Below are 12,772 nucleotides of genomic sequence, written 5' to 3' on the forward strand. Positions count from 1 at the left end.
GAAAATAGTTTATCACATACGCACCTTGGAGCACTCGTAAATTTGATTGTTAGTAATTTGCACGCAATAAACACTCGAACACCAATCAGGCAATTTGACAAGACTAAACCAAATACAAAGTCTCAAATATAGCTTGAGAAACTGTTCAGCTAGCGTGACTCAGATTTGAGGTTCATTTGGGACTGCCTGACAAAGCTTTCATCTCATACAAGTTTGTACATCAGATCACATTATCAGCAACTCAGGCAAATCCCAGTGATACATTCTGTTGCAATCATAAAATTTTAAACATTTTGCTGCAATTTCTTGACCCTTGCATCTGAGTTTCTCAACAAATTCTTGAACTCAATCACTCAACAACTAAGTACAGAATAATCTTTGACGTAACTCTAGGAGCTGGTTCTTCAACTCATCTGCAATCGCTCCTCATATTTGCAAGCAGTGCTCTACAACAGAAAAAGAAAAACTTCCGTTACAAACAACTTCCACTGTCTAGAAATGCTAAACATCCAGAAATATTAGTGTCTGAAACTTGAAATTGCATTAAAGCACATCCTACCATCGTAATTTAGGAAACAACATCTGAATTTAAAGAATCATAAGCAACCTAGGACAAGCTTTCGTAACAAATGATCTTGTCAACTTTAAAAAAATGAGCTTCAAAGCATTGCCATAGAAAACAAGTTCCTCTATACAGTCCAAGATAAATTAATATATTATCATTTAAGAACACCTGATAGTTTCGTAAATAAAGAACAAAAGAATAACCTTTTACTTCAATTTATAAATGATAATACAGTACAAGATTGGAACATACAAACCTTTATAAGGTAGCAAGAGGAGATCCTGCATTGGAGAAGTAAGATGAAAGATTCACCTCCGAGTCATCATACAAGCTGACAAAAGGATGTCCCTGAAGTTTCAATCAGATATATAACATTAGAAAGCCAATATTCTACATGGAATGTGTACATAAGCAAGATTTACACATACCATTAATTCCTGAGCTGACAGTCGATTCTTTGGGTCTTTCTGTAGACTAAACATCGTGAAGATTGAAAAAGGAAGATCAGCAGACAAATAAAAGTCACATAGTAAAATAGAATTTCTAGAAAAAAGCCTAGCGAATAATGATGGAAATGCTAATTTTTATGTTTAAACACATGTTTGTTCAAGGAAATTAAGAAAGATACCCTAGAAAAAAATTTAATTAACACAATGTTGATAGGTATGACAAGTGCATTACATTTCTGCAGAATGAAAGCTCCTCAAGCATCCACATAAAAGGCACATAGTAAAATAGAATTTCTGGCGAAAAAAGCCAACAGAATAATGATGGAAATGCTAACTTTTATATGTTTAAAAACGTCTGTTCAATGAAATTAAGAAAGATACCCCAAAAAAATTTAATTAAAATAATGGTTGATAGGTGTGGCAAGTGCATTACATTTCAGAAAAATGAAAACCCCTCAAACATCCACACTTACGTCAGGATGACATTTAAGAAACTGCTACAGTTACGTACGTTAGCTTTGTCTGTGTGTGGTTGTGTTTCATTTTCTTATGATGGATTAAGATTCTTGTCTGCACACAACTAGTATCATACGTTAAAACTTACCATGCTGAGATAAATGCGCAGAATTCTGGAGAAAATTGTCCAGACGGAGGAATAGGAGGAGGTTTATCAACAATGGTTTCAATAAGCTCGAAAATGCTTTCCCAACTTTCACTTTGATCGTCTGGGGTATATGGAAACCTTCCCAAAGCACACTCAAGCAATATTAGTCCCAAACTCCATATATCACTTTTGTAGTTGTAGCCTCGCTGGCTTCCATTGATTCTCTCCGGCTGTAAAATTGGGAGTGAATGTTATATTCTAGGAAACACTAGCATATTGTGGTGGTAAATTAATAAATATACTTGCATCTATTACTCACAGACATATAGTTGTAAGTTCCAATGAAGGTATTTGCTTGACCAGATGTACTTTCCATAATTGAACTCACACCAAAGTCAGTAATCTTTACTTCTCCTATATGATTTATTAACAAATTAGAAGGCTTCAAGTCTCTGTGGATAATATGCTTTTCATGGTGAAGGTAAACTAAACCCTTCAGCACCTACATCATTAAAAGAGAAAGAGATGAGATCTTGTTTGGGATGCATTGAATCGAATTATGGGTACAACACTGAAGGTAAATTCCTTACTTCTTACCTGCTTACAGATGGCAGCAAGAAAAGGCTCTGGAATTGTTTTAACTTTCCTCAGTAGATCAGCTAAGGAACCCCCATCCATGTACTCTAAGATGATTGATATGACACCGTTTTCATAAAATGACTGATAGCAGATGACAACATAAGGACACTGTGCCTGTTGATTAATTTTCAACTCTTGTGCAATCTGCCTTCTCATAGACTCCTCAATATTCATTTGAATTACCTGCATTGTGAACAATGCATACATAAGTGATAAATATTAAGCTTGTTTATATAAACAAAAAGAAAGTTATTTGTTTGTTGGTATCAAAATAAAATAGAAATACAGAGTAAAAATGTTGTATAACTATCCGATTGCACAAGAAAAGACTGATAGGGTATTAGAGAAGGGGATTTAGTTAGTTAGTCCTGACTAACTAGATACAAATAGGGAAGGAGATACGATAGCAGGATTCAGGAATAGGTTGTCATTTGTAAATAGAGCAATAGCTCTTTATGAACTGGAAAACCTTTGGAGGGAACCTATTAAAGAAAAAATTTCTTTCCTTTCCCATTCCTATTCTTGGTTTGTATCGTGCTATGACATAACAAGGAAAGCACCAGCAACAAAATTGGCAGTAAACTAAATTTCTATTTGAATGAAAACAAACTACTAATAATGAAATTAAATCATTAAGCACTAATTGAAAGAAAGAACATTACAGATAATGTGCTTTTGAGTGACACTGAAATTGCATACAGAAAACAAGTTTTCAAAATCCTTGCTCAAAGAAATGGATGTAAAGGAGAGGGGAAGGGCATTACCAAAAAGTATTCAAATAAGATAACAGACTACCCAAATTCAAAGCATCGTATGCAACATGCAGCAAGTGTACCTTCAATGCAAAAAACTGACTAGTCCATTTGTGTTGCACCAATTGGACTACCCCTCCATTTCCCTTTCCAACAACTTTGATAACATCTACATCTGCCAAAGTTAACTGGTCGTCTGTAGGCTTGATCGGAGGTGGCTGAAAACATATCACAAATTTTAGAACCGTTTACAATAAATTATCAGAAATTCAACCAGCACGTGTGTGTACAGTGTATTTAGACCGGGCAAAAAATGCAGGAAGTTCAACATTCAAGCCTCCCACGTGCTGCTCTTTTTATACCATAAACCACTGGTTGGAATGCACAGCAATAGTATAGATATGTGGAGTTTAACAGGAATAAATTTAAACATGGTCACCTATAAAAAGCATGCCCTCGTTTAACGTTGCCATGTATAATGTATCTACTATTAACTCATTTTTGTTTTCTATAAACTGTTTGCAATACAATATATTCAGATTGATGTTTTTCTATCATGATTGACAATGTAATACATCAGAAATTGCTGAAAGAATTGGTATAAAAAGGAAGAAGAGGACCAAACATTAACTCAGAATGCCAACAATTTTGTGCAACAAACTTCGTTTTACAAAGAAATGAATTTAAAGAATCGATTTGTTCAGTGGCTCGTGAATTGGAAGACTTGTGCTGAAGTCAGTTTCATTAGATAAACGTGCAACTTGTTCTCCATTTGATTAAAGACACTACACAAATAAGATAAGAAATGTATATCATCGTTAACAAATCTTGTTCACTTTGAAAACAGTAGCAAAGGATAGCCCCATCACCGCCATTATCACCGCCACCAACCCACCAACATATACAAGAAAATAAAGGCCAGGGAAAACAGCAAATAATCCACTTCGCAATTTTTTTACTCATTTCAAAACATACAATACTTCACTTGGGTTTGAAACCTGCGAACAATGAATCCACAGAAAAATCAGGAATCCCTTATTAGTAGGCATTTCATCAGATCCAAAAGATCAAATTCAAGAAAAGAAGCAATTGAGCAAGAGGAGTGCATATATACTGAAACAAATAAATAAACAGTCTGCAAAAAGATACATTCTTTAAGAAACAATTGAGAAATCGGATGGACATTTACTGAAACAAACAAATAAACAATCTGCAAACGCAAGAATGCACAAAAAGATATATTCTTTAAGACAAGATGGACATTTGCTGAAACAAACAAATAAACAATCTGGAAGGGCAAGAATGCACAGAAAGATGCTTTCTTTAGTAAAAGAAAAAGGTAAGAGAAACATGTTACAGCTTCGACATCACTCTGAGAGACAATTCGAACTCCATCCCTGTTGACAAGCAGATCCCCATCCTTAAAAGTCCCACTTTCAGTCCTGCAACACCCCCACATGCCATCAATTCCATTTGGTCAAAATCCAAGCATAATTAACCAATCACATTCACAATCACGCACAGAGCAGAAGGAGAGAGAGAGAGAGAGAGAGAGAGAGAGAGAGAGAGACTCACAGGAACTTGGCAAAATTGGATTGATCAGAAACAGGAACCGAGAGTTTGAGACCAGGTCCCAAGTTTCCTTTCTTCATGATTCTTGGACTCTGATGGGGTTCACTTCACAAAGTCTGACACAGAGTCTCACTAGGTTTTCAAAGAAAAGAAATTTTTTCTAGTTAGACTCTCTCTCTCTCTTCCCGTCTCAATGAGTGTGTGTATATAAAATCAAGACATAGTACACAGTATATATATACTATTTGTGGCAGTATTTTAAAAGTTAAAAATACACTGAAAATTCTAAATTTTGTGATTGGCTGACAAAGAGAGCAGTCACCATTGACGAACTGAGAATTGAAGAAAGAAGCGATTTTGAAGATGAACTGCTGTTGACTTTTCCCACTTTGTGCCTTATTTAATCTGGTCCCACACTTTTCTTTTCCTCAAAACAATTACCAATATTTTTTTTATGGGTTTTTGTTACCCAAATCGAAAACATTTATGATATATATTTAACTTTTTGTTTAGTGTTTTTAGTACCTGGCTGACCCTTTTCTCTTCTATAAATTCTAACCATTTTTCATGCAAAAGTTAAAGACTAAACTTATTTTAGTAAAAGTTTGAGGGATTTTTTTAGGGCTTATTTATAATGATACAAAAATATTAACTATGAAGTTCTCTCTTTTAGTTTTATATATCGAAACATATCTACTTGCAGATACAGAATTTCATTTCAATTTAAAATAATATTGGGAGAGTTGGGGTGTGTGTCTTGTTATTTGTAAGAAAATCATTTTTAATAGAATAACTATATTTATGCCTTTTATGTGTTTGCTTAATCTACTCATTTTGAAAATAAACAGACTTCTAACCTTTTTTAGAAAAAGCTTGTATATATTTATCTTAAATCAGAATGTTTAATAAACATGGATATCAAACTAATAATTATGTGTTTAGTAAATCTTTTCAATATTCTTTGTCACATATACGTCCATTAAAAAAAATACAAACTCATTATTCAAATTATTAATTTGTTGAGTTGTATATGAAAGTGCAAATATGCTTATAAAATTGTGGAGGATTTAACACTCTTTGTCAGATGGTGGATAATTCTTTCTGACCTCAAGTTTGTTTTCAAGTGTATATTAATAAGATAATACTATTAAAAATAATATATATATTATTAATCAATTAAAATATATGTCTAGTATAACTTTTTAAATGACTGTTACAAATATTAACAATTTTATTACATACAATGATATTAAATGATGGTTTAGTTAATGATGATATGCAATTTTGTTTTGAACGTGTATTTATGGTCGGTAATTACGAATATTAGGATTATCTAATTCATTAATTTTTATGTAATCCAATATTTTCAAATTGATTTGCAATAGACATACCATGTTTTAACACGTCATTCTTCAAGAACCAGTGACGTATATTTGGTGTTTTTAGGTGATTATCATTTAATATCAACATAAAGTTGTCTATTCAAAATGCTACATTTAAGATTGAATCAGCTAAGGAACGTTGAATTTTATTTATTTATCATTATTTTCGGAATAAATTCCAACCATACCTTTCCTTCCATCTTCTTCTTAACCTTCAATTAATGACATATGTTAACAAAAAAGTTAATGTCATCATTAGATAACTACCAATTATTATCTAATTCTCGTCTGCCTCAACTAAGTTATTGCTTCCTGTTTTCAATTTTTATTAAATTATTTTTCTATTTAAAATTTTGTTTTTTTTTTATTAAATTTATGTTTTTTAATTTTTTTTCTTTAATTAGGTAAACATGGTGATTATATTTTTGTCATCTCACTATTCTTACCTCGGTTAAAACGAAATATGAAATGTTATGATTAATATAAAATAATAAAAAATAAATAAAAATCGGTTATATATTAATAGTAATATTATTTAAAATTTCATATTTCATAAAAATAATAAGACAAGAAAAAATTTTAAATAACAGTTGATTGAAAAGTATAAAATTTGAACATTAGTCATATATTAATGAGAGTCAAAGTATTGTTATAAATAACATGAAAAGAACTGCGATTTTTTGCTGTTTATAAAAAGTATAATAATTTATAATAAGTATGATTGAAGCCTGTTATTGAATCTGGCTTGCTTATTGTTGTAGTCAATAATATTGAAAATGGGATTTTTCGTCAAATTTTGTGACTACCGAATGACTCAATAATAATAAAGAGAAGCGAGGAAAATGAAAAAATAATTGAAAAACGACGAATATTATATTATGTGTTGAAATTGAATCATTTATCATTCATCACTACCTGGCTGGAATGGTCCTACTGCTGTTGCCCTAATTCACCAATAATCAATGCATAAACCATTACATTTTATTAAATCTTACATAATTGACTTTAAAATAAACTTTGATATGAGATTTTTAGCTTATAGTATAAAGAATTGATTAAATTGTTCAAATTCATAGTGTTCCCGACAAGATTGTTAAAGAAAACTGTTAAAAAACATACAATTTGCTGTTAAAAATGAACTCAAATATATATTATAAATGACAAAGAGAAAAATATGTGTATGATGATAATATATGTGTGCTACTGTATCACTCCAAAGGTCCCCTCCACTCACCACTTCTATGTCACCTTTTCTGGCTAGCTTCTAGCCACTTTATCGCTACATTTACATTGTTTTATTATTATTATTTCAAGACGTTGATTTGAAGTAGAGATAACAATGAGACACGAGTCATATAAGTTAGTCTATTGTCCACAAGAAAAAATTTAAGTAAGTTAAGTATTTTAATTTATCAGTTTACTTAGGCTGATGATCTTGTGTAACCTATAACTGTGTCCAACAATAATGGGTTGACCTGAATTTGACTCGCATAGTTTGTATTAATTTAATTTGTCAAAAAGTATCACAAGCATAACTAGTTGTGGATTTTTTTCCTAAGCAACTTATTCATTCACGTTTCTTTTTAATCTATCCAAAAGTAACTCACTTATTCACGTCCAATCTATCTAAAAGTAATTTTCTATTTGTGTTTCTTCCTTATTACAGTTTAGTTCAAAATCATTTATATTTTCAATAAGTTTGTACTTAAAAATTATAAATTATAAATTGTGAATATTACTTATTTTAAGAAATTGACTTATAGATATTATTATTTTTACTGATTTAAATAAATAAAAATAAAGTTATTAAGATTTTTATATAGACCGCAAGCCAAACATTATGTGGAATGGGTCTGAGAAATTAACTTCTATTTCTTATTCGGGCCAAATGCATGATGGATTAAAATGGAACAGATCGATCCATATTGTCATCTTTAGTTTTAAGAAGTGAATTTTAAATTGGATAATGCTATTTTGACAATTAAATATTAATAACTTTCTCTTACAATCTGATGTGACATATTTTAAATGGTTTTGAAATTTAAAAAGAATGAAAAAATAGAAAATTATTTAAGAGATGACACGTCAAGTTGTAAGATTAAATTGTCAAAATTTAATGGTTAAAATATTATTTTCCTTTCAAATTTAACTCAATTTTAAAAAAACAATTTTTAAAGTGAAGTTTATATTTGTTTTTTCTCAAGTGAATGAAAGATTTTCAGCATATTATTTTGTCAATCATTTCAAAAGTTTAATCATCACGCTACATTCAAAATACAATGCCCTTTAAAACCTGACAGTTTCATCCATGAAAATCGTTTCAAGAAATTGAAAAAAAAAAATTAACTATTTTTTATGTCAGCTCTCACTCTTAATCAATCTTAAACAATATGTAACTACTAACCATATTACAATATTAAGTAGAGGTGTTATAATAATAGTAAAAGTGTATATAAATATATAAACATGGAGGAAATAATTAAAGCATTAATTATTGGTGGTGTGAAGGAAAATGTTGACACCAACGACCAACTAACTGCATATTAATCAATTCAATCAAAATCACTTCACGGAGGATCACAGGTTCAGCGAAGGACTTCACAACTTTTCTAATAATGCCATTCAAATCACCTTCTTCATTTTTAATCTTTTATTAATATTTTGTTTACTCAATTACTATAATACGTAATCACTAAATCAAACTAACGATATTAATCAACGTGACAAAATATTATTACAAGTTAGAAAATAGAAAATACCACACAATAATATACAGAGATACAATATTATTGAACCGATCTAAAGATATTTATTTAAAAGTAATGCAATAGTAAGAAATTAATCCTCAATGTGAACGCCATTAACTTCATTTAATAAAATTAACACACGATGGTCCAACGATAAATAAATAGAAATAGAGTAAACTTTGAAGACCAATAATATATTTTTAAATAATATACATACGTTGTTCTTTTAGTCTACACATTGAGCATTTTAAATTTTATGAAAATTTAATATTTTTTCTGTTATTTTTTAAAAAAATATAACATTTTTTACAAGTATTTGTGAGAGTAAATATATTAAAATTAACTAATTTTTTCATAAATTAAAATAGAAAATTCTGTATGCTTCGGTTGAAGAAAGTAAAGGGAGTAAACTATTAATTTTAAACAAATTAAAATCTTAATAATCAATATATATGTTATGACAAAAATAATATTTATTTAAATATATATATATATATATTAACATCATATATAATTAAATATTATATGTAATAAATTATTATGTTTATTTCCTATTCAGTCTATTAACACATTGTTATTGTGCATATACTTTTTATTTATAAACTATATATATAATTGAATTATTTTATATAATTTTGTTCACTTAAGAGTGTAATAAGTTGAGTCGGGTAGGACTCTTCAAACTTTAAACTCGGTTTGCAAAAACATTGATAACTCAAACTTGTTTATTTAACAAAGTGGGTTTGTCAAATTTAACTTGTGTTAGTTTGCTTACAATTTAAATAATTATACTCTACTTTTTCCTTAAATTAAGAAAATGTGTTGAGTATATTTTGAATCAAACGTCAACTATTATTTCAATTAAAATTGAAATGGACAAATTGAGGTGTAGTTGGGCTAGTTTAAATTGAAATGAGTGAACAAATTAAAGTTTAGGAATATAGGAAAATGTTTAGGAGTGATGCTATGTTTTGACATATTCAAGATATAGTCACATTAGTACAAACAAGACATTTAAGTGTAACATCTCCGGTTCAACTAAAAGGGTACAACTACCATTAGGTAAAGCATATTGGAAAAAGAAAAATGGTGTAAATATTAGAGAGGAAGGAGATGGCCCTAATCAGGTTGGGAAACTACACTCACCAAAAGCCAATAGTGTAGAGAATTTACTATACTTGGATACTTTTTCAGGAGACGGTTTGGAAGAAACAACATAGACATCAAATGTTGAAGATTAGAAAAAATTAAAGGTCCATTTAAGTCGCTTTAATTATAAAATACACCAAATTAGGAATGTCAATGGGGACTAAGTAGTGTAGGATCACACAAGTTCGAAAAAGAAAAAAAGAGGAGGTCAAATTGAATTTTTAAGCATGCTGACTCGTTATAGCTCGCATGACATAATCTGTAACTTGTGTGGGCCAACAAGTGGGCAGGGAGGATCTGCGCATAGCCCACGTAAATTTAAATTAGAAAAATGATTATATGTTTTTATATTAAACTAAAAGACAAATATTCCATGATACAACACGGGTAATTTAATAGCCAAAATTGGAGAATCGAAGATTCAAAAAGTGTAATTGCTTTTTGAACCAATTATTTATTAGTTAATAAATGAGACTTGAGTCCAATCATATAAGCATTGACATCATTCTTAACAAAAAACCTTAAACAATGTGTTTATGGGTCTTCATCTTTATATATTGTTCTACTCTCTCATTTCTAGTCAATGTGGGACTTAGACTTACACTTATATTCCTAACAATCTTCCCCTCAAGGGTGAGTCCCTTCCACCATTGGTATACAAGTACCACTTCTTCATACGATGGGACATGCTTACCTAGAAGCTTTTGTCCTAGATATACAATACAAATGTTATGATATTTTATTTAAAAGTGAATTAAAAATGAAACCAATCTTCTAATTAAAAAAAAAAACCTAACATTAGGGGTTTCTCAATAGGTAATGTTGCTCCAAGACCTAATCAGAGGGTAACTACAATACCAATCAAAAAGATGGTAGTTGCTACGGATAGCAAAATGAATTTTGGAATTTATTAACATTCTCCAAAAAGGGTATTGTTAATAATCCGATAGGTACAAAAATCATTAAAAGAACGTCCAATAACTTATTGGACACTCTACGAAGTATTTGAAATACGGGACAAAAAATATCATTCAGGTAGTATTTCCAAAGGAGTTGCAAAAGGATCTGCGATTCCCCAAGAAAATTTTCGATACAAGGATCATACTGCACTCATCTAAGCGATTTTAACCACCAGTTTTGATACCACTTAAGGTGTTATAGAGAAAGAAATTCTCTAAACAATATCAATAAAACATAAACTCAACCACATAAGAGATTGATACCACTATCCCACTATCGACCCAAAGTCTTAATGCAATCTTTAATATTATATATATATATATATATATATAATCAAGCCATCTTTAATATATTTCAGTTTTTTAATAAGAAGATATATCCATTGTTTGTGTCAACATTTTAACAAAAAAACAATAGGTAAGTTATTTCTACATAAATCATAGGTCACAATCAATAATCAACATAGAGAGAAAAAATATTAACTAATATAACATCTCAATGTTTCCTTAATACATCTAATTTACATGCATTTATTATTTTGTTTAAAATACTTTCTCACACAACACAAGTAATATATCAAACAATATAAGATGATTATACAATTTTTGTCATCAAATGTATTTTCTTTAACTATTTTACCTTAAATGAAAGAGAACCGGGGAGTTTGTATGATGTAGAGAGGAGGAATAAACACATTTCTCAATATATTGTTATCAAGTAAAGTTAATAAAAAAAACTTCTAAAATACTTTAAAATTACATTAAAAAAATGCTTAGTTTAAAATATTAAAATTAAATTAAAAAATTGCTAACTTTTTTGTTGTTGTTGTTGTAAAGTGCTGGAAGAGGAGGCAAAAGATAAACTAACGAAAGAGTTGAGGAGTAGATCTTTTAGTGTAAGCAATGGAAGAAGGAATTGATGGAAAAATAACGACAAATTACGACGCAAGAAATGCGAAAAATGCAAAAACGACAATAAAAAGGGTAAAATTTGTTACATGAAGGACAATGACAAGGAGAACTAACCTGTAGAATATATATATATATATATATATATATATATATATATATATATATATATATATATATATATATATATATATATATATATATATATATATATATAAGAATCCAGGGAAAATTTTGTTTTTACGGAAAAGATAGGTTGTGAATTTTTTTACATGATAAAAACATTCAAGAGAAAAGACAAAACAATATAATTTTAAATTTTAATACACTACTTTTATTATTTTATGAAATAATAATACAGTCTAACATGAAAATATCTTTATAATTACGAACAATATTATATCCTACCTATAATATTTGATGTAATTATAATGATTCCATATTATAAAAATGTCACCATACTATTTTTATGTTGGAATGTGCATAGTAAAATCTTTATATATTATTATATATATTAGTGGAACTTTTTAAATATATATTATTATATGGGTAAATAATCAATTAGGTTTCTATGTATGAAATTGTGATAAGTAAAGCTGACTTGTAATTTATTTCGTTTAAAATTCATAAGTCACTGTCGAGTGACATATTCGCAGTTTATTTTCGAAAGGAATTTCCAATTTGAAATTCTCTTATTCATTTCAGCAATTTTATCCAAATGCAGAACTCCTTGGGCAATGGACCACTCATATATTTTTTTCCTCCAAAGTATATTAATTTTATTTGTTGTAAATTTAGGTTTGTAGAAAAATATGAGACGTAAGTCCACATTTATGATGTCACAACCACTGAAATACACAGCACATACCAAACCAACCAAAACAAGAAGACACTATTCATTATGCACAAAAACCGAATTAAACCACTGCCTTATTGGTCAATCTTATCTCTTTAATTATTTTTATATAAAAAGTTTAACAATAAAAATTAAACTTTATTTTCAAAACATTTTTTTAAGACAAAATGAATAATTATTTCATACCAT

At 29.3% G+C, this 12,772-nt stretch overlaps 1 protein-coding gene across 1 annotated transcript; it reads right to left on the bottom strand.

Annotated features, from left to right (window-relative positions):
* Positions 1-69: 69 nt before the first annotated feature.
* On the bottom strand, positions 70-4,913 carry MKK2 (MAP kinase kinase 2). Its single transcript, XM_028064138.2, has 9 exons — positions 4,585-4,913; positions 4,367-4,451; positions 3,093-3,227; positions 2,216-2,440; positions 1,938-2,120; positions 1,619-1,848; positions 994-1,039; positions 822-913; positions 70-446 (listed from the first exon to the last, which is right to left on the bottom strand). Exons 1-8 carry the CDS (start codon positions 4,659-4,661, stop codon positions 824-826), a joined length of 1,071 nt encoding a protein of 356 aa, XP_027919939.1. The 5' UTR covers positions 4,662-4,913; the 3' UTR covers positions 70-446; positions 822-823.
* Positions 4,914-12,772: the final 7,859 nt, after the last annotated feature.

This window comes from Vigna unguiculata, chromosome 3 (genome assembly GCF_037176805.1).
Source record: "Vigna unguiculata cultivar grain cowpea cultivar isolate G323 ecotype 2 chromosome 3, ASM3717680v1, whole genome shotgun sequence".
NCBI classification, from domain to species: Eukaryota; Viridiplantae; Streptophyta; class Magnoliopsida; order Fabales; family Fabaceae; genus Vigna; species Vigna unguiculata.